Raw genomic sequence first — 22,693 nt, forward strand, 5'->3', positions numbered from 1 at the left:
CTCCCCCCAGACAGCCTGATCTCTGGCCTCTTCTCTCCCCCCCAGACAGCCTGATCTCTGGCCTCTTCTCCCCCCCAGACAGCCTGATCTCTGGCCTCTTCTCTCCCCCAGACAGCCTGATCTCTGGCCTCTTCTCTCCCCCAGACAGCCTGATCTCTGGCCTCTTCTCTCCCCCCCAGACAGCCTGATCTCTGGCCTCTTCTCCCCCCCAGACAGCCTGATCTCTGGCCTCTTCTCTCCCCCAGACAGCCTGATCTCTGGCCTCTTCTCTCCCCCCAGACAGCCTGATCTCTGGCCTCTTCTCTGCCCCAGACAGCCTGATCTCTGGCCTCTTCTCTGCCCCAGACAGCCTGATCTCTGGCCTCTTCTCCCCCCCAGACAGCCTGATCTCTGGCCTCTTCTCCCCCCCAGACAGCCTGATCTCTGGCCTCTTCTCTCCCCCAGACAGCCTGATCTCTGGCCTCTTCTCTCCCCCCAGACAGCCTGATCTCTGGCCTCTTCTCTGCCCCCAGACAGCCTGATCTCTGGCCTCTTCTCTCCCCCCAGACAGCCTGATCTCTGGCCTCTTCTCTCCCCCAGACAGCCTGATCTCTGGCCTCTTCTCTCCCCCCCAGACAGCCTGATCTCTGGCCTCTTCTCTGCCCCAGACAGCCTGATCTCTGGCCTCTTCTCTGCCCCAGACAGCCTGATCTCTGGCCTCTTCTCTGCCCCAGACAGCCTGATCTCTGGCCTCTTCTCTGCCCCAGACAGCCTGATCTCTGGCCTCTTCTCTGCCCCCCAGACAGCCTGATCTCTGGCCTCTTCTCTCCCCCCAGACAGCCTGATCTCTGGCCTCTTCTCTGCCCCAGACAGCCTGATCTCTGGCCTCTTCTCTCCCCCCAGACAGCCTGATCTCTGGCCTCTTCTCCCCCCCAGACAGCCTGATCTCTGGCCTCTTCTCTCCCCCCAGACAGTCTGATGCTGGGTATGGAGGTGGAGCTCCTGCAGGTGGAGAATGACGCCGTCGCCCTGGAGACCATCTTTAAGGGCTGGCTGCATGACATCAGCGGTGACCGGGAACACCTGCACCTGCTGCTCCCTGGCCCCGCCCCTCTGGCCAGCCCAGGTCCCCCACACACACCTGTACAACAAACACACACCTGTACAACAAAGATCATTCAAAACCCACACACACCTGTACAACAAAGATCATTCAAAACCCACACACACCTGTACAACAAATATCATTCAAAACCCACACACACCTGTACAACAAAGATCATTCAAAACCCACACACACCTGTACAACAAAGATCATTCAAAACCCACACACACCTGTACAACAAAGATCATTCAAAACCCACACACACCTGTACAACAAAGATCATTCAAAACCCACACACACCTGTACAACAAAGATCATTCAAAACCCACACACACCTGTACAACAAAGATCATTCAAAACCCACACACACCTGTACAACAAATATCATTCAAAACCCACACACACCTGTACAACAAAGATCATTCAAAACCCACACACACCTGTACAACAAAGATCATTCAAAACCCACACACACCTGTACAACAAAGATCATTCAAAACCCACACACACCTGTACAACAAAGATCATTCAAAACCCACACACACCTGTACAACAAAGATAATTCAAAACCCACACACACCTGTACAACAAAGATAATTCAAAACCCACACACACCTGTACAACAAAGATCATTCAAAACCCACACACACCTGTATAACAAAGATAATTCAAAACCCACACACACCTGTACAACAAAGATCATTCAAAACCCACACACACCTGTACAACAAAGATCATTCAAAACCCACACACACCTGTACAACAAAGATCATTCAAAACCCACACACACCTGTACAACAAAGATAATTCAAAACCCACACACACCTGTACAACAAAGATCATTCAAAACCCACACACACCTGTACAACAAAGATAATTCAAAACCCACACACACCTGTACAACAAAGATCATTCAAAACCCACACACACCTGTACAACAAATATCATTCAAAACCCACACACACCTGTACAACAAAGATCATTCAAAACCCACACACACCTGTACAACAAAGATAATTCAAAACCCACACACACCTGTACAACAAAGATCATTCAAAACCCACACACACCTGTACAACAAAGATCATTCAAAACCCACACACACCTGTACAACAAAGATCATTCAAAACCCACACACACCTGTACAACAAAGATAATTCAAAACCCACACACACCTGTACAACAAAGATCATTCAAAACCCACACACACCTGTACAACAAAGATCATTCAAAACCCACACACACCTGTACAACAAAGATCATTCAAAACCCACACACACCTGTACAACAAAGATCATTCAAAACCCCCACACACCTGTACAACAAAGATCATTCAAAACCCACACACACCTGTACAACAAAGATCATTCAAACCCCACACACACCTGTACAACAAAGATCATTCAAAACCCACACACACCTGTACAACAAAGATCATTCAAAACCCACACACACCTGTACAACAAAGATCATTCAAAACCCACACACACCTGTACAACAAAGATCATTCAAAACCCACACACACCTGTACAACAAAGATCATTCAAAACCCACACACACCTGTACAACAAAGATCATTCAAAACCCACACACACCTGTACAACAAAGATCATTCAAAACCCACACACACCTGTACAACAAAGATCATTCAAAACCCACACACACCTGTACAACAAAGATCATTCAAAACCCACACACACCTGTACAACAAAGATAATTCAAAACCCACACACACCTGTACAACAAAGATCATTCAAAACCCACACACACCTGTACAACAAAGATCATTCAAAACCCACACACACCTGTACAACAAAGATAATTCAAAACCCACACACACCTGTACAACAAAGATCATTCAAAACCCACACACACCTGTACAACAAAGATCATTCAAAACCCACACACACCTGTACAACAAATATCATTCAAAACCCACACACACCTGTACAACAAAGATCATTCAAAACCCACACACACACACCAGGGCCAACTGTAGCTCCATTGGGCAATGCGTAAATGGCGATTGCATCGCCCTGGGCATGGGAGGGAGCGGCCAGTCTGGGGTCTGTGTGCCTCGCTCCTGGGGTCTGTGTGCCTCGCTCCTGGGGTCTGTGTGCCTCGCTCCTGGGGTCTGTGTGCCTCGCTCCTGGGGTCTGTGTGCCTCGCTCCTGGGGTCTGTGTGCCTCGCTCCTGGGGTCTGTGTGCCTCGCTCCTCCCTTGACTTAATAAATATTTTTCTGTTGATGAAATAGTTTTTCTTGAGGATAGTCCTTAAGCCACATTACTATATGTGCATTTCTCTATACATTTTTATCTTGGAAATTTAAGCTGACGCAACCTAATTTCCAGTGTGATTAATTAATGAATGTGCCAGGAAATTGCTGGTCTTAGAAAATGACAGACTGGGTTGGGTCTGGGCTGGGCTGTGTTTAAACCATGTGCACACACTGCCCCCTGCAGTCTGCCTGAAGTGTGACATCCAGGAGAGGCTGCTGAGCCCGGCCCTTCTCTCCTGCACGCCAGACCTCGGGGCCAACACGGAGACCGTCCGGGATCCCCTCACCACCCCCAAGGGCCCGCCCAATCAGAGTGCTCCACCACACCGACTCACCATCATCAAGTAAGGGAGCAGCCAATCAGCTGCCTGGGAGCACTACCCTGCAGGCGCTGAGCACAAACCTGTAATTCCAAACACTAATCAGTGATGTCACAGTGGACTGTAATTCCAAACACTAATCAGTGATGTCACAGTGGACTATAATTCCAAACACTAATCAGTGATGTCACAGTGGACTGTAATTCCAAACACTAATCAGTGATGTCACAGTGGACTGTAATTCCAAACACTAATCAGTGATGTCACAGTGGACTGTAATTCCAAACACAAATCAGGGATGTCACAGTGGCCTGCAGGTCCTAACGAATCACAAAAACCTGCAATTCCAAACTGAAATTAGTGATGACCTGCGATTACTTTTCTGAGAGAACTTAATATGAGAATTTGTGTATCAATAGCACTTGAAGAGAACTGCACCTCACAGAGCAACAGAGCAGAGAAAGAGGGGTTATGTAGCAGCCCATGTCAGAGAAGAGCTGTTTTTCATAAAGTCAGCAGAGTGAAAGGCCACAATGCAAAACACAGACCAGCTCCACAGCCTCTCTCTCATTCAGTGTGCCTCAGGGCACCCACGCACACACACACACGTGCACACACACGTGCACACACATACACAGAAGCAAAGACACAGCTCCACATTGTGTCCTGTGGAACAGCCCACTGTGTGATTTGCATGAGTTTTCATGAGCCGGATCTGTCCCAGTGCCTTTAACTGACAGGAGACTCCACCTCTTTCACATCACATGACCATGAACTATATATGATGTGTGTGTGTGTGTGTGTGTGTGTGTGTGTGTATATGAGGGTATATATGATGTGTGTGTGTGTGTGTACGAGGGTATATATGATGTGTGTGTGTGTGTGTGTGTGTGTGTGTGTGTGTGTGTATGAGGGTAGATATGATGTGTGTGTGTGTATGAGGGTAGATATGATGTGTGTGTGTGTATGAGGGTGTATATGATGTGTGTGTGTGTATGAGGGTAGATATGATGTGTGTGTGTGTATGAGGGTAGATATGATGTGTGTGTGTGTGTGTGTGTGTGTGTATGAGGGTATATATGATGTGTGTGTGTGTGTGTGTGTGTGTGTGTGTATGAGGGTAGATATGATGTGTGTGTGTGTGTGTATGAGGGTATATATGATGTGTGTGTGTGTGTGTGTGTGTATGAGGGTAGATATGATGTGTGTGTGTGTGTGTGTGAGGGTAGATATGATGTGTGTGTGTGTGTGTATGAGGGTAGATATGATGTGTGTGTGTGTGTGTGTGTGTGTGTGTGTGTGTGAGGGTAGATATGATGTGTGTGTGTGTGTGTGTGTGTGAGGGTAGATATGATGTGTGTGTGTGTGTGTGTGTGTGTGTGTGTGTGTGTGTGTGTGTGAGGGTAGATATGATGTGTGTGTGTGTGTGTGTGTGTGTGTGAGGGTAGATATGATGTGTGTGTGTGTGTTTCAGAGCACTGAGGTCAGACGGTGTGTGTGAGTCGGTCCTCTATGGTCTGCCCCTCATCATTAAACCCACAAACTGCTGGCAGCTGGACTGGGACGAGATGGAGGCCAACAACCACCTGTTCCACGCCCTGTGCCACGCCCTCAGGGTGAGTCTTGCCCACTGCCACGCCCTTAGGGCGTTTGTAATTTTGTGGGTATAACCATCTCTCCTAGAATAAAAAGCCTGAATAATGTTGCACCTTTGGAGTTAAACATTGTCATTTTCTGCGTCCGAAATCGCATGCTAGTTTACTATTTAGTATTATTATTATTATTAGTATTACCAAAACCATAGCTATACAAAAGTGTGCTAATACTACAGTCTGTGAAATGACATTGGCCACGACCCCAGCAGAAGGGCACCAACATGGTGAAAGAGTTTAATTTAAACACCAATATTACCCTTAGAGGAAACTAGTGAAAAACAAAGGATACATTTACGAAGTAAATCTTTTTTCTGTTTTCCTTCCAAGACGTCACATCAACACGCACTGCACTGCGTTTAAAGAGTAGTGTGTCCCAAAAGCCATCTTTTTACTTGTATACTAAAGCCAGTCGATTATGCTTATAATATGCATACTGTGTGTGTGTATGTGGTGTGTGTGTGTGTGTCTGTGTATATGGTGTGTGTGTGTGTGTGTGTGTGTGTGTGTATGGTGTGTGTGGGTATATGGTGTGTGTATGGTGTGTGAGTGTGTGTGTGTGTGTATGTGTGTATGGTGTGTGTACGCTGTATGGGTGTGTATGGTGTATGGTGTGTGTGTGTGTGTGTATGGTGTGTGTGGGTATATGGTGTGTGTATGGTGTGTGAGTGAGTGTGTGTGTGTGTGTGTGTATGTGTGTATGTGTGTATGGTGTGTGTACGGTGTATGGGTGTGTATGGTGTATGGTGTGTGTGTGTGTGTGTATGTGTGTATGGTGTGTGTCTATGTATGGTGTGTGGTGTGTGTGTGTGGTGTGTATGGTGTATGGTGTGTGTGTGTGTGTGTGTGTATGGTGTGTGTGTGTGTGTCTATGTGTGTATGTGTATGGTGTATGGTGTGTGTCTATGTATGGTGTGTGGTGTGTGTGTGTGTATGGTGTGTATGGTGTATGGTGTGTGTGTGTGTATGGTGTGTGTGTGTGTGTCTATGTGTGTATGTGTATGGTGTATGGTGTGTGTCTATGTATGGTGTGTGGTGTGTGTGTGTGTGTGTGTGTGTATGGTGTGTGTGTGTGTGTGTGTGTGTCTATGTATGGTGTGTGGTGTGTGTGTGTGTGTGTGTATGGTGTGTGTGTGTGTATGTGTGTATGGTGTGTGTACGGTGTATGGGTGTGTATGGTGTATGGTGTGTGTGTGTGTGTATGTGTGTATGGTGTGTGTCTATGTATGGTGTATGTGTGTGTCTATGTGTGTGTATGTCGTGTGGTGTGTATGGTGTATGGTGTGTATGTGTGTGTATGTGTGTATGGTGTGTGTACGGTGTATGGGTGTGTATGGTGTATGGTGTGTGTGTGTGTGTATGGTGTGTGTCTATGTATGGTGTATGTGTGTGTCTATGTGTGTGTATGTCGTGTGGTGTGTATGGTGTATGGTGTGTGTGTGAGTGCGTGTATGTATGGTGTGTGTGTGTGTGTGTCTATGTGTGTATGTGTATGGTGTGTGTGTGTGTGTATGGTGTGTATGGTGTATGGTGTGTGTGTGTATGGTGTGTGTGTGTGTGTGTGTGTATGGTGTACGGTGTGTGTGTGTGTGTTCAGAGCAGGGACTGGTTCCTCCTGGCTGGTGGTGAGCGTGTGGGCAGTAGAGGGGGCGGGGCTCTGTGTTGGCATGCTGTGCTGCAGCCCTCTGCCTCCCTGTCTCTGCTGCTGAAGCCTGTGGCCTCTGCAGAACTACTGCTGCCCTGCACCCCAGCCCTGCCCAGCACAGAGCCCCAACACAGGGCCCTCAGCCACATACAGGTACACACACACACCCTGCCCAACACAGAGCCCCAACACAGGGCCCTCAGCCACATACAGGTACACACACACACCCTGCCCAGCACAGAGCCCCAACACAGGGCCCTCAGCCACATACAGGTACACACACACACCCTGCCCAGCACAGAGCCCCAACACAGCGCCCTCAGCCACATACAGGTACACACACACACCCTGCCCAGCACAGAGCCCCAACACAGGGCCCTCAGCCACATACAGGTACACACACACACCCTGCCCAGCACAGAGCCCCAACACAGGGCCCTCAGCCACATACAGGTACACACACACACCCTGCCCAGCACAGAGCCCCAACACAGGGCCCTCAGCCACATACAGGTACACACACACACCCTGCCCAGCACAGAGCCCCAACACAGGGCCCTCAGCCACATACAGGTACACACACACACCCTGCCCAGCACAGAGCCCCAACACAGGGCCCTCAGCCACATACAGGTACACACACACACCCTGCCCAGCACAGAGCCCCAACACAGGGCCCTCAGCCACATACAGGTACACACACACACCCTGCCCAGCACAGAGCCCCAACACAGGGCCCTCAGCCACATACAGGTACACACACACACCCTGCCCAGCACAGAGCCCCAACACAGGGCCCTCAGCCACATACAGGTACACACACACACCCTGCCCAGCACAGAGCCCCAACACAGGGCCCTCAGCCACATACAGGTACACACACACACCCTGCCCAGCACAGAGCCCCAACACAGGGCCCTCAGCCACATACAGGTACACACACACACCCTGCCCAGCACAGAGCCCCAACACAGGGCCCTCAGCCACATACAGGTACACACACACACCCTGCCCAGCACAGAGCCCCAACACAGGGCCCTCAGCCACATACAGGTACACACACACACCCTGCCCAGCACAGAGCCCCAACACAGGGCCCTCAGCCACATACAGGTACACACACACACCCTGCCCAGCACAGAGCCCCAACACAGGGCCCTCAGCCACATACAGGTACACACACACACCCTGCCCAGCACAGAGCCCCAACACAGGGCCCTCAGCCACATACAGGTACACACACACACCCTGCCCAGCACAGGGCCCCAACACAGGGCCCTCAGCCACATACAGGTACACACACACACCCTGCCCAGCACAGAGCCCCAACACAGGGCCCTCAGCCACATACAGGTACACACACACCCTGCCCAGCACAGAGCCCCAACACAGGGCCCTCAGCCACATACAGGTACACACACACACCCTGCCCAGCACAGAGCCCCAACACAGGGCCCTCAGCCACATACAGGTACACACACACACCCTGCCCAGCACAGAGCCCCAACACAGGGCCCTCAGCCACATACAGGTACACACACACACCCTGCCCAGCACAGAGCCCCAACACAGGGCCCTCAGCCACATACAGGTACACACACACACCCTGCCCAGCACAGAGCCCCAACACAGGGCCCTCAGCCACATACAGGTACACACACACCCTGCCCAGCACAGAGCCCCAACACAGGGCCCTCAGCCACATACAGGTACACACACACACCCTGCCCAGCACAGGGCCCCAACACAGGGCCCTCAGCCACATACAGGTACACACACACACCCTGCCCAGCACAGAGCCCCAACACAGGGCCCTCAGCCACATACAGGTACACACACACACCCTGCCCAGCACAGAGCCCCAACACAGGGCCCTCAGCCACATACAGGTACACACACACACCCTGCCCAGCACAGGGCCCCAACACAGGGCCCTCAGCCACATACAGGTACACACACACACCCTGCCCAGCACAGAGCCCCAACACAGGGCCCTCAGCCACATACAGGTACACACACACCCTGCCCAGCACAGAGCCCCAACACAGGGCCCTCAGCCACATACAGGTACACACACACACCCTGCCCAGCACAGAGCCCCAACACAGGGCCCTCAGCCACATACAGGTACACACACACACCCTGCCCAGCACAGAGCCCCAACACAGGGCCCTCAGCCACATACAGGTACACACACACACCCTGCCCAGCACAGAGCCCCAACACAGGGCCCTCAGCCACATACAGGTACACACACACACCCTGCCCAGCACAGAGCCCCAACACAGGGCCCTCAGCCACATACAGGTACACACACACACCCTGCCCAGCACAGAGCCCCAACACAGGGCCCTCAGCCACATACAGGTACACACACACACCCTGCCCAGCACAGAGCCCCAACACAGGGCCCTCAGCCACATACAGGTACACACACACACCCTGCCCAGCACAGAGCCCCAACACAGCGCCCTCAGCCACATACAGGTACACACACACACCCTGCCCAGCACAGAGCCCCAACACAGCGCCCTCAGCCACATACAGGTACACACACACACCCTGCCCAGCACAGAGCCCCAACACAGCGCCCCAGCCCTGCCCAGCACAGAGCCCCAACACAGGGCCCTCAGCCACACACAGGTACACACACACACCCTGCCCAACACAGGGCCCCAACACAGGGCCCTCAGCCACATACAGGTACACAACTCACACACACCATATACACACACACACACACTCACCATATACACACACACACACACTCTCACACACACACACACACACACACACACACACCATACACACACAAAGACACATACCATACACACACACACACCAAGCACAGAGCCCAAATAGTGTCTCTGTGTAACTATGTGTAACTGTGTGTCTCTGTGTGTAACTGTGTGTCTCCGTGTGTCTCCGTGTGTCTCCGTGTAACTGTGTCTCTGTGTGTCTCTGTGTGTAACTGTGGGTCTCCATGGGTCTCCGTGGGTCTCCGTGTGTAACTGTGTCTCTGTGTGTAACTGTGGAATTGTGTGTCTGTGTTTAACTGTGTGTCTCTGTGTGTAACTGTGTCTCTGTGGGTCTCTGTGTGTAACTGTGTGTCTCCGTGGGTCTCTGTGGGTAACTGTGGGTCTCTCTGGGTCTCTGTGGGTCTCTGTGGGTCTCTGTGGGTCTCTGTGGGTGTCTGTGTGTCTCTGTGTGTCTCTGTGTGTCTCTGTGTGTAACTGTGTAATTGTGTGTCTCTGTGTGTAACTGTGTGTCTCTGTGTGTAACTGTGTGTAACTGTGTCTCTGTGTGTAACTGTTTGTAACTGTGTCTCTGTGTGTAACTGTTTGTAACTGTGTCTCTGTGTGTAACTGTCTCTGTGTGTCTCTGTGTGTAACTGTGTCTCTGTGTGTCTCTGTGTGTAACTGTGTCTCTGTGTGTCTCTGTGTGTAACTGTGTAATTGTGTGTCTCTGTGGGTCTCTGTGGGTCTTTGTGGGTCTCTGTGTGTAACTGTGTAATTGTGTGTCTCTGTGTGTAACTGTGTGTAACTGTGTCTCTGTGTGTAACTGTTTGTAACTGTGTCTCTGTGTGTAACTGTATGTAACTGTGTCTCTGTGTGTCTCTGTGTGTAACTGTGTCTCTGTGTGTCTCCGTGGGTCTCTGTGGGTCTCTGTGTGTAACTGCGTAATTGTGTGTCTCTGTGTGTAACTGTGTCTCTGTGTGTAACTGTGTGTAACTGTGTGTAACTGTGTCTCTGTGGGTCTCTGTGTGTAACTGTGTGTAACTGTCTCTTTGTGTAACTGTGTCTCTGTGTGTAATTGTGTGTCTCTGTGTGTAACTGTGTGTAACTGTGGGTCTCCGTGGGTCTCCGTGGGTCTCCGTGGGTCTCCGTGGGTCTCTGTGGGTCTCTGTGTGTAACTGTGTGTAACTGTGTCTCTGTGTGTAACTGTGTCTCTGTGTAACTTTGTAACTGTGGGTCTCTGTGGGTCTCTGTGTAACTGTATGTAACTGTGTCTCTGTGTGTAACTGTGTCTCTGTGTGTAACTGTGTCTCTGTGTGTCTCTGTGTGTAACTGTGTAATTGTGTGTCTCTGTGTGTAACTGTGTCTCTGTGTAACTGTGTGTCTCCGTGTGTAACTGTGGGTCTCTGTGCATCTCTGTGCGTCTCTGTGCGTCTCTGTGCGTAACTGTGTCTCTGTGTGTCACTGTGTCTCTGTGTGTAACTTTGTAACTGTGGGTCTGTGGGTCTCTGTGTGTAACTGTACGTAACTGTGTCTCTGTGTGTAACTGTGTCTCTGTGTAACTGTGTGTCTCTGTGTCTCCGTGTGTAACTGTGGGTCTCTGTGGGTCTCTGTGTGTAACTGTATGTAACTGTGTCTCTGTGTGTCACTGTGTCTCTGTGTGTAACTGTGTGTCTCTGTGTGTAACCTACCCCCCCAGAACACAGGTCAGAGTCTACACACACACCTACCCCTACAGAACACAGGTCAGATTGTAATTGTGTGTCTCTGTGTGTAACTGTGTCTCTGTGTGTAACTGTGTAATTGTGTGTCTCTGTGTTTAACTGTGGGTCTCTGTGTGTAACTGTGTGTAAATGGGTCTCTGTGGGTCTCTGTGGGTCTCTGTGTGTAACTGTGTGTAACTGTGTCTCTGTGTGTAACTGTGGGTCTCTGTGGGTCTCTGTGGGTCTCTGTGGGTCTCTGTGGGTCTCTGTGTAATTGTGTGTAACTGTGTGTCTCTGTGTGTAACTGTGTGTAACTGGGTCTCTGTGGGTCTCTGTGGGTCTCTGTGGGTCTCTGTGGGTCTCTGTGTGTAACTGTGTAATTGTGTGTCTCTGTGTGTAACTGTGTGTCTCTGTGTGTAACTGTGTGTAACTGTGTCTCGGTGTGTAACTGTTTGTAACTGTGTCTCTGTGTGTAACTGTTTGTAACTGTGTCTCTGTGTGTAACTGTGTCTCTGTGTGTCTCTGTGTGTAACTGTGTCTCTGTGTGTCTCTGTGTGTAACTGTGTCTCTGTGTAACTGTGTGTCTCCGTGTGTAACTGTGGGTCTCTGTGCATCTCTGTGCGTCTCTGTGCGTAACTGTGTCTCTGTGTGTCACTGTGTCTCTGTGTGTAACTTTGTAACTGTGGGTCTGTGGGTCTCTGTGTGTAACTGTACGTAACTGTGTCTCTGTGTGTAACTGTGTCTCTGTGTAACTGTGTGTCTCTGTGTCTCCGTGTGTAACTGTGGGTCTCTGTGTGTAACTGTATGTAACTGTGTAACTGTGTGTCTCTGTGTGTAACCTACCCCCCCAGAACACAGGTCAGAGTCTACACACACACCTACCCCTACAGAACACAGGTCAGATTGTAATTGTGTGTCTCTGTGTGTAACTGTGTCTCTGTGTAACTGTATGTCTCCGTGTGTAACTGTGTGTCTCTGTGTGTAACTGTGTGTCTCTGTGTGTAACTGTGTGTCTCTGTGTGTCTCTGTGTGTAACTGTGTGTCTCTGTGTGTAACTGTGTGTCTCTGTGTGTCTCTGTGTGTAACTGTGTGTCTCCGTGGGTCTCTGTGGGTCTCTGTGGGTCTCTGTGTGTAACTGTGTGTAACTGTGTCTCTGTGGGTCTCTGTGTGTAACTGTGGGTCTCTGTGTGTAACTTTGTAACTGTGGGTCTCTGTGGGTCTCTGTGGGTAACCTACCCCCCCCCCCCAGAACACAGGTCAGAGTCTACACACACACCTACCCCTACAGAACACAGGTCAGAGTCTACACACACACCTACCCCTACAGAACACAGGTCAGAGTCTACACACACACCTACCCCAACAGAACACAGGTTTGAGTCTACACACACACCTACCCCTACAGAACACAGGTCAGAGTCTACACACACACCTACCCCAACAGAACACAGGTCAGAGTCTACACACACCTACCCCCTGTGTGTAACTGTGTAATTGTGTGTCTCCGTGTGTAACTGTGGGTCTCTGTGTGTCTCCGTATGTCTCTGTGTGTAACTGTGTGTAACTGTGAGTCTGTGGGTCTCTGTGTGTAACTGTGTGTCTCCGTGTGTCTCCGTGTGTCTCCGTGGGTCTCTGTGGGTCTCTGTGGGTCTCTGTGGGTCTCTGTGGGTCTCTGTGGGTCTCTGTGTGTAACTGTGTGTCTCCGTGTGTAACTGTGTGTCTCTGTGGGTCTCTGTGGGTCTCTGTGGGTCTCTGTGGGTCTCTGTGGGTCTCTGTGGGTCTCTGTGTGTAACTGTGTAACTGTGTGTCTCTGTGTGTAACTGTGTAATTGTGTGTCTCTGTGTGTAACTGTGTCTCTGGGTCTCTGTGTGTAACTGTCTCTGTGTGTAACTGTGTCTCTGTGGGTCTCTGTGTGTCTCTGTGTGTCTCTGTGTGTAACTGTGTAATTGTGTGTCTCTGTGTGTAACTGTGGGTCTCTGTGGGTCTCTGTATGTCTCTGTGGGTCTCTGTGAGTCTCTGTGGGTCTCTGTGTAACTGTATGTAACTGTGTCTCTGTGTGTAACTGTGTAATTGTGTGTCTCTGTGTGTAACTGTGTCTCTGTGTAACTGTGTGTCTCCGTGTGTAACTGTGGGTCTCTGTCGGTCTCTGTGGGTCTCTGTGCGTCTCTGTGCGTAACTGTGTCTCTGTGTGTAACTGTGTCTCTGTGTGTAACTGTGTCTCTGTGTGTAACTGTGTGTCTCCGTGTGTAACTGTGCGTCACTGTGTCTCTGTGTGTAACTGTGTCTCTGTGTGTAACTGTGTGTCTCTGTGTGTAACTGTGTGTCTCTGTGTGTAACTGTGTCTCTGTGTAACTGTGTGTCTCCGTGTGTAACTGTGGGTCTCTGTGTGTAACTGTGTCTCTGTGTGTAACTGTGTCTCTGTGTGTAACTGTGTGTCTCTGTGTGTAACTGTGTAACTGTGGGTCTCTGGGTCTCTGTGTAACTGTATGTAACTGTGTCTCTGTGTGTAACTGTGTGTCTCTGTGTGTAACTGTGTGTCTGTGTAACTGTGTGTCTCCGTGGGTCTCTGTGCGTCTCTGTGCGTCACTGTGTCTCTGTGTGTAACTTTGTAACTGTGGGTCTGTGGATCTCTGTGTGTAACTGTACGTAACTGTGTCTCTGTGTGTAACTGTGTAATTGTGTGTAACTGTGTGTCTCTGTGTGTAACTGTGTCTCTGTGTAACTGTGTGTCTCCGTGTGTCTCCGTGTGTAACTGTATGTAACTGTGTCTCTGTGTCTCTGTGTGTCACTGTGTCTCTGTGTGCCACTGTGTCTCTGTGTGTAACTGTGTGTCTCTGTGTGTAACCTACCCCCCCAGAACACAGGTCAGAGTCTACACACACACCTACCCCAACAGAACACAGGTCAGAGTCTACACACACCTACCCCCTGTGTGTAACTGTGTAATTGTGTGTCTCCGTGGGTCTCTGTGGGTCTCCGTGGGTCTCCGTGTTTAACGGTGTGTAACTGTGTGTAACTGTGGGTCTCCGTGTGTAACTGTGTCTCTGTGTAACTGTGTGTCTCCGTGTGTCTCCGTGTGTAACTGTGGGTCTCTGTGGGTCTCTGTGTGTAACTGTATGTAACTGTGTCTCTGTGTGTCACTGTGTCTCTGTGTGCCACTGTGTCTCTGTGTGCCACTGTGTGTACCTGTGTCTCTGTGGGTCTCTGTGTGTAACTGTATGTAACTGTGTCTCTGTGTGTCACTGTGTCTCTGTGTGCCACTGTGTCTCTGTGTGTAACTGTGGGTCTCCGTGTGTCTCCGCGTGTATCTGTGTGTACCTGTGTCTCTGTGGGTCTCTGTGTGTAACTGTGTAATTGTGTGTCTCCGTGGGTCTCTGTGGGTCTCCGTGGGTCTCCGTGTTTAACGGTGTGTAACTGTGTGTAACTGTGGGTCTCCGTGTGTAACTGTGTCTCTGTGTAACTGTGTGTCTCCGTGTGTCTCCGTGTGTAACTGTGGGTCTCTGTGGGTCTCTGTGTGTAACTGTACGTAACTGTGTCTCTGTGTGTCACTGTGTCTCTGTGTGCCACTGTGTCTCTGTGTGCCACTGTGTGTACCTGTGTCTCTGTGGGTCTCTGTGTGTAACTGTATGTAACTGTGTCTCTGTGTGTCACTGTGTCTCTGTGTGCCACTGTGTCTCTGTGTGTAACTGTGGGTCTCCGTGTGTCTCCGCGTGTATCTGTGTGTACCTGTGTCTCTGTGGGTCTCTGTGTGTAACTGTGTAATTGTGTGTCTCCGTGTGTAACTGTGGGTCTCTGTGGGTCTCTGTGGGTCTCTGTGGGTCTCTGTGTGTAACTGTGTCTCTGTGGGTCTCTGTGTGTAACTGTGTGTAACTGTGTCTCTGTGTGTCTCTGTGTGTAACTGTGTAATTGTGTGTCTCTGTGTGTAACTGTGTGTAACTGTGTAATTGTGTGTCTCTGTGTGTAACTGTGTCTCTGTGTAACTGTCTGTCTCCGTGGGTCTCTGTGGGTCTCTGTGGGTCTCTGTGGGTCTCTGTGGGTCTCTGTGGGTCTCTGTGTGTAACTGTATGTAACTGTATGTAACTGTGTCTCTGTGGGTCTCTCTGGGTCTCTCTGGGTCTCTCTGGGTCTCTCTGGGTCTCTCTGGGTCTCTCTGGGTCTCTCTGGGTCTCTCTGGGTCTCTGTGTGTAACCTACCCCCCCAGAACACAGGTCAGAGTCTACACACACACCTACCCCTACAGAACACAGGTCAGAGTCTACACACACACCTACCCCTACAGAACACAGGTCAGAGTCTACACACATCTACCCCTACAGAACACAGGTCAGAGTCTACACACACCTACCCCAACAGAACACAGGTTAGAGTCTACACACACACCTACCCCTACAGAACACAGGTCAGAGTCTACACACACACCTACCCCCTGTGTGTAACTGTGTAATTGTGTGTCTCCGTGGGTCTCTGTGGGTCTCTGTGGGTCTCCGTGTGTCTCCGTGTTTAACGGTGTGTAACTGTGTGTGTCTGTGGGTCTCTGTGTGTAACTGTGGGTCTCCGTGTGTAACTGTGTGTAACTGTGTGTACCTGTGTCTCTGTGGGTCTCTGTGTGTAACTGTGTAACTGTGTCTCTGTGTAATTGTGTGTCTCTGTGTGTAACTGTGTGTCTCTGTGTGTAACTGTGTGTCTCTGTGGGTCTCTGTGGGTCTCTGTGTGTAACTGTGTCTCTGTGTGTAACTGTGTCTCTGTGTAACTGTGTGTCTCCGTGTGTAACTGTGTGTAACTGTGGGTCTCTGTGTGTAACTGTGTCTTTGTGGGTCTCTGTGTGTAACTGTGTGTAACTGTGTCTCTGTGTGTAACTGTGTAATTGTGTGTCTCTGTGTTTCACTGTGTGTCTCTGTGTGTCACTGTGTGTCTCTGTGGGTCTCTGTGCGTCTCTGTGTGTAACTGTGTGTAACTGTGTCTCTGTGTGTAACTGTGTCTCTGTGTGTAACTGTGTCTCTGTGTGTAACTTTGTAACTGTGGGTCTCTGTGGGTCTCTGTGGGTCTCTGTGGGTCTCTGTGGGTCTCTGTGGGTAACCTACCCCCCCAGAACATAGGTCAGAGTCTACACACCCACCTACCCCTACAGAACACAGGTCAGAGTCTACACACACACCTACCCCCCCAGAACACAGGTCAGAGTCTACACACACCTACCCCTACAGAACACAGGTCAGAGTCTACACACACCTACCCCCTGTGTGTAACTGTGTAATTGTGTGTCTCCGTGGGTCTCCGTGTGTAACTGTGTGTAACTGTGTGTAACTGTGTGTCTCCGTGTGTCTCCGTGTGTCTCCGTATGTCTCCGTATGTCTCCGTATGTCTCTGTGTGTAACTGTGTGTAACTGTGAGTCTGTGGGTCTCTGTGTGTAACTGTGTGTCTCCGTGTAACTGTGTCTCTGTGTGTAACTGTGTGTAACTGTGTCTCTGTGGGTCTCTGTGTGTCTCTGTGTGTAACTGTGTGTCTCCGTGTGTCTCCGTGTGTCTCCGTGTGTCTCCGTGTGTCTCCGTGTGTAACTGTGGGTCTCTGTGGATCTCTGTGGGTCTCTGTGGGTCTCTGTGTGTAACTAACTGTGTAATTGTGTGTCTCTGTGTGTAACTGTGTAATTGTGTGTCTCTGTGTGTAACTGTGTCTCTGTGTGTCTCTGTGTGTAACTGTGTCTCTGTGGGTCTCTGTGTGTAACTGTGTGTAACTGTCTCTGTGTGTAACTGTGTCTCTGTGTGTCTCCGTGTTTCTCTGTGTGTCTGTGTGTAACTGTGTGTCTCCGTGTGTCTCCGTGTGTAACCGTGTGTCTCTGTGTGTAACTGTGTGTAACTGTGTCTCTGTGGGTCTCTGTGTGTAACTGTGTGTAACTGTATCTCTGTGTAACTGTGTGTTTCCGTGTGTCTCCGTGTGTAACTGTGTGTCTCCGTGTGTAACTGTGTGTCTCTGTGTGTAACTGTGTGTCTCTGTGTGTAACTGTGTGTCTCTGCAGGGCTGTCTGGCTCAGCTGGAGGAGGACCCTGTGTTCAACCCTCTAAGTCTGACCTCTCATCTCTACCCTCACCTGAGGAGCCTGCAGACCCACAGACCCTACCCCTACAGAACACAGGTCAGAGTCTACACACACCTACCCCTGCAGAACACAGAACAAAGCATTGCAGAGACACATGCTGTCCAGCAGAGGGCAGTGCCCCACAGCAGGTCAGACTCGCACACAGCAGTTATGCTCCGAGAGCCAAAGTGGAGTCCTGTCATTTACTGTGTTTATTTCTCATAGGCCTCTCTAATGTCATCTACATAAGTGTGTGATTCTGGAGTAATGTAATAGGTGTTTTTACCTCCTGTCTCTCACTTGTAATCTCTAATTGGGCGGCCTGTGTGTGTTTGGCAGCAGGGTCGGCAGTCCCAGGCCAGAGCGAGGGCAACCGTAGCTCCCCTCCCTCTGAAGCGCCCCGCCCCTTACCCCCCAAACCTCAGTGTACCCCAAAACCCCATATCCCACAGCCTGCACCCCAAAACCCCACATCCCACAGCCCTCACACCATTAGCATTAGCCTTAGCAGATGGTGCATGCCAGCCCTCACACCCTTAGCATTAGCCTTAGCACATGGTGCATGCCAGCCCTCACATCCTTAGCATTAGCCTTAGCACATGGTGCATGCCAGCCCTCACATCCTTAGCATTAGCCTTAGCACATGGTGCATGCCAGCCCTCACACCCTTAGCATTAGCCTTAGCACATGGTGCATGCCAGCCCTCACACCCTTAGCATTAGCCTTAGCACATGGTGCATGCCAGCCCTCACACCCTTAGCATTAGCCTTAGCACATGGTGCATGCCAGCCCTCACACCCTTAGCATTAGCTTTAGCACATGGTGCATGCCAGCCCTCACACCCTTAGCCTGCACCCTCAAACCCCAGTGTACCCCACAACCTGAACCCAAAAACATCACATTCCACATGCGTTAGGGGGAGTGTGTGCAGGAGGAGGAACAGCCAGCGTTAGGGGGAGTGTGTGCAGGAAGAGGAACAGCCAGCGTTAGGGGGAGTGTGTGCAGGAGGAGGAACAGCCAGTGTTAGGGGGAGTGTGTGCAGGAGGAGGAACAGCCAGCATTAGGGGGAATGCATGCAGGAAGAGGAACAGCCAGTGTTGTTCCCTTATTAAAGCAGAAAGGAAGGAAACTCTTGACAGCTGTAAAAATGGCTCAGAAAACACAATGCTGATTTGCACTATTCATCAGCCCTTTGCCTCACAATGTTTAACATCTGATAAGGGACCAGGAGAGAATGTGTGAATGATGCGTTCATTTCTGCTTCTGCTCTTCCAATCAAAACCCTCTAAATGCCCAGCTCATGGTGTTAATGCACACTACAGCGCATGGTGTTAATGCACACTGCAGTGCATGGTGTTAATGCACACTGCAGCGCATGGTGTTAATGCACACTACAGCGCATGGTGTTAATGCACACTGCAGCGCATGGTGTTAATGCACACTACAGTGCATGGTGTTAATGCACACTGCAGTGCATGGTGTTAATGCACACTACAGTGCATGGTGTTAATGCACACTGCAGTGCATGGTGTTAATGCACACTACAGTGCATGGTGTTAATGCACACTACAGTGCATGGTGTTAATGCACACTACAGTGCATGGTGTTAATGCACACTACAGTGCATGGTGTTAATGCACACTACAGTGCATGGTGTTAATGCACACTGCAGTGCATGGTGTTAATGCACACTACAGTGCATGGTGTTAATGCACACTACAGTGCATGGTGTTAATGCACACTACAGTGCATGGTGTTAATGCACACTACAGTGCATGGTGTTAATGCATACTACAGTGCATGGTGTTAATGCATACTACAGTGCATGGTGCTCATGTAGGCTGTTCACTCTGCCACCAAGCGCTCATTCGGTGCAGGAGGTGACTGTGTGCGTGTGTGTGTGTGTGAGTGTGTATGTGTGTGTGCATGTGTTTGTGCGTGTGTTGTGTTTGTGTGTGTGTGTCCGTGTTTGTCTTTCTGTGTGTGTGTGTGTGTGTTTGTGTGTGTGTGTGTGTATGTGTGTGTGTTTGTGCGTGTGTTGTGTTTGTGTGTGTGTGTGTATGTGTGTGTGTGCGCATGTGTGTGTTTGTGTGTGTGTGTGTGTGCATGTGTGTGTGTGTGTATGTGTGCATGTGTGTGTGTGTGTGTGAGTGTTTGTGTGTGTGTTTGTGTGAGTGTGTGTGTGTGAGTGTGTTTGTGTGTGAGTGTGAGTGTGTGTGTGTGTGTGTTTGTGTGTGTGTGTGTGTGTGTGTGTGAGTGTGTGTGTGTGTGTGTGTGTGTGAGTGTGTGTGTGTGTGTGTGTAGGCGTGACGTGACCTTACCTGTCTGCACTTGCACCGCTTGGTTTTATTCCTCGTCTCCGGCTGATTACTGGAGTGAAACAATGAGCTCAGTTCTGCTGCCTTCAGTTTACCAGTGAGGTGTCGTAAAAATATTCTGTCATTTAATTGTAGGAAACAATGTAGAAAATTTTCAGCCCCAGTGAAGTCCTGCAGCTGTCCTGATGCACAGGAGGTCTCACATCCTTAGCATTAGCATTAGCCTTAGCACATGGTGCATGCCAGCCCTCACACACTTAGCATTAGCACATGGTGCATGCCAGACCTCACACCCTTAGCATTAGCCTTAGCACATGGTGCATGCCAACTCTCACATCCTTAGCATTAGCCTTAGCACATGGTGCATGCCAGCCCTCACATCCTTAGCATTAGCCTTAGCACATGGTGCATGCCAGCCCTCACACCCTTAGCATTAGCCTTAGCACATGGTGCATGCCAGCCCTCACACCCTTAGCATTAGCCTTAGCACATGGTGCATGCCAGCCCTCACATCCTTAGCATTAGCCTTAGCACATGGTGCATGCCAGCCCTCACACCCTTAGCATTAGCCTTAGCACATGGTGCATGCCAGCCCTCACACCCTTAGCATTAGCCTTAGCACATGGTGCATGCCAGCCTCACACCCTTAGCATTAGCCCTCACACCCTTAGCATTAGCCTTAGCACATGGTGCATGCCAGCCCTCACACCCTTAGCATTAGCCTTAGCACATGGTGCATGCCAGCCCTCACACCCTTAGCATTAGCCTTAGCACATGGTGCATGCCAGCCCTCACACCCTTAGCATTAGCCTTAGCACATGGTGCATGCCAGCCCTCACACCCTTAGCATTAGCCTTAGCACATGGTGCATGCCAGCCCTCACACCCTTAGCATTAGCTTTAGCACATGGTGCATGCCAGCCCTCACACCCTTAGCATTAGCTTTAGCACATGGTGCATGCCAGCCCTCACACCCTTAGCATTAGCTTTAGCACATGGTGCATGCCAGCCCTCACACCCTTAGCATTAGCTTTAGCACATGGTGCATGCCAGCCCTCACACCCTTAGCATTAGCTTTAGCACATGGTGCATGCCAGCCCTCACACCCTTAGCATTAGCGTGGCTCTGTGCACCTTCCCTCGTTTGTGACACTCATGGGTGTTACAGGTAATGTACATATTTATACAGCCGCATTATGACAGTGTGGTGGCAGGTGCAGCAGACACTAAGAGGCGCTGTGATGTGGTCAGTAATGCTGTCTCATTTGGTCTGGCGTGTTTTTTGACGTGAGGAATTCAACAGCATTTCAGTGTTTCAGTTTAAAAACGCTGTATTCAGAAGAGTTCCACTGCATCTTGCCAACATTTTTGTCTTGTGTGTTTCATAATTTTGTACGCAAACTACTGTAATAATTTACTTAGTACAACCACTTAGCTGAAATAAAATGTGTACGTATTTTAAGCTCTGTGGAAAATCTCATTTCAGTTTGGGATCCAGACATCGGTCAAGTTTTGAGACCTGTGGTTGAAATGTCCGTGGCATTCAAATACCCCAAACTGGGAAAACTATGAATAGCAGCTACCCATGTGTTCACTGCCATGACAAATAAGAGTTGCATAAAAACAAAAGGATTCAAAGCCACTTAATATCTTTAGACAAATTAATTTAACACACACAGATGCACAATCACACACAAATGAATGATTGGTGCATGTGTGTGTGTGTGTGTGTGTATGACTGGTGCATATATGCGTGTGTGTGTGTGTGTGTTTGTATAACTGGTGCATATATGCGTGTGTGTGTGTGTGTGTGTGTGTGTGTGTATGACTGGTGTGTGTGTGTGTGTGTGTATGACTGGTGTGTGTGTGCGTGTGTGTGTATGACTGGTGTGTGTGTGCGTTTGTGCGGTGTTCAGCAGGGTGCGCAGTGAGGAGAGAAAAGGTTCCAGAAGGACAGAGGAAGTTATCACCTGGCCGGGGGAGGGAGATGCAAAGTGAAACCGCCAGCGTTGAGACATGCAAACTACGTCTGCGTCTGCACACACACACACACACACACACACACACACACACACACACAGCCCCACCCTGCACACACACACACACACACACACACACACACACTCACTCACACACACACACTCACTCACACACACACACACACACACACACTCACACACACACACTCTCTCACACACACACTCACATACATTTACACACACTCGCGCACGTGCACGCACACACACTCGCACTCACTCACACTCACACGCACACACACTCGCACACACACTCGCACACACACTCGCACACACACACACGTGCGTGCACACACACACACACACACTCACATACATTCACACACACTCGCGCACGTGCACGCACACACACTCGCACACACACTCGCACACACACACGTGCGTGCACACACACACGTACGCGCACATACACACACTTGCGCGCACACACACACACTTGCGCGCACACCCACACACACACACACTCACGCACACACACACACTTCAAAGGTCACGCCGGGGGGCTGTTGGTGAAACGCCAAATAACCGCCACTTCCTCATTTCAGCAATCTTTGGTAAATGTCAAATTTTGTGCACATTTTTTTCAAGCGCTGCAGGTTTAAGCGGCGTTTCGCACAGACAGGCAGACGTGTGAAACCAGAGGGGCCAGCCCTGACGAACAGGAAGCTGCAGAGAAGGGGCTGGGCGGGGCGGGGCGGGGTGGGGTGGGTCAGTGAATCGCTGCTAATCAGGGAGGGAGGTTAAAGCCTGGACAACAGCCACAAACACACAAATCCAGCACTTGTCAAGAGACGCCCGATTCCCTTGGTTCTGTCTCTGCTCCAGAGCCTCACGCTGCAGCAGCATTGA

At 50.2% G+C, this 22,693-nt stretch overlaps 2 protein-coding genes across 2 annotated transcripts in view; one reads left to right on the forward strand and one right to left on the reverse strand.

Annotated features, from left to right (window-relative positions):
- The window catches only part of tinf2 (TERF1 (TRF1)-interacting nuclear factor 2), a 104,885-nt gene that overhangs the window by 53,511 nt on the left and 28,681 nt on the right, over positions 1 to 22,693 (reverse strand). The gene's annotated exons all lie outside the window — the stretch shown is intronic.
- Positions 1 to 22,693, forward strand: part of m1ap (meiosis 1 associated protein) — a 51,727-nt gene extending 29,034 nt beyond the window's left edge. The window contains exons 9-16 of the mRNA XM_061250771.1: positions 280 to 426; positions 615 to 761; positions 950 to 1,105; positions 3,548 to 3,707; positions 5,158 to 5,299; positions 6,933 to 7,133; positions 17,433 to 17,549; positions 22,670 to 22,693. Coding sequence (XP_061106755.1) covers positions 280 to 426; positions 615 to 761; positions 950 to 1,105; positions 3,548 to 3,707; positions 5,158 to 5,299; positions 6,933 to 7,133; positions 17,433 to 17,549; positions 22,670 to 22,693 — 1,094 coding nt within the window. The remainder of the gene's footprint in view (positions 1 to 279; positions 427 to 614; positions 762 to 949; positions 1,106 to 3,547; positions 3,708 to 5,157; positions 5,300 to 6,932; positions 7,134 to 17,432; positions 17,550 to 22,669) is intronic.

Source organism: Conger conger, chromosome 8, assembly GCF_963514075.1.
Source record: "Conger conger chromosome 8, fConCon1.1, whole genome shotgun sequence".
Taxonomy (NCBI): Eukaryota; Metazoa; Chordata; class Actinopteri; order Anguilliformes; family Congridae; genus Conger; species Conger conger.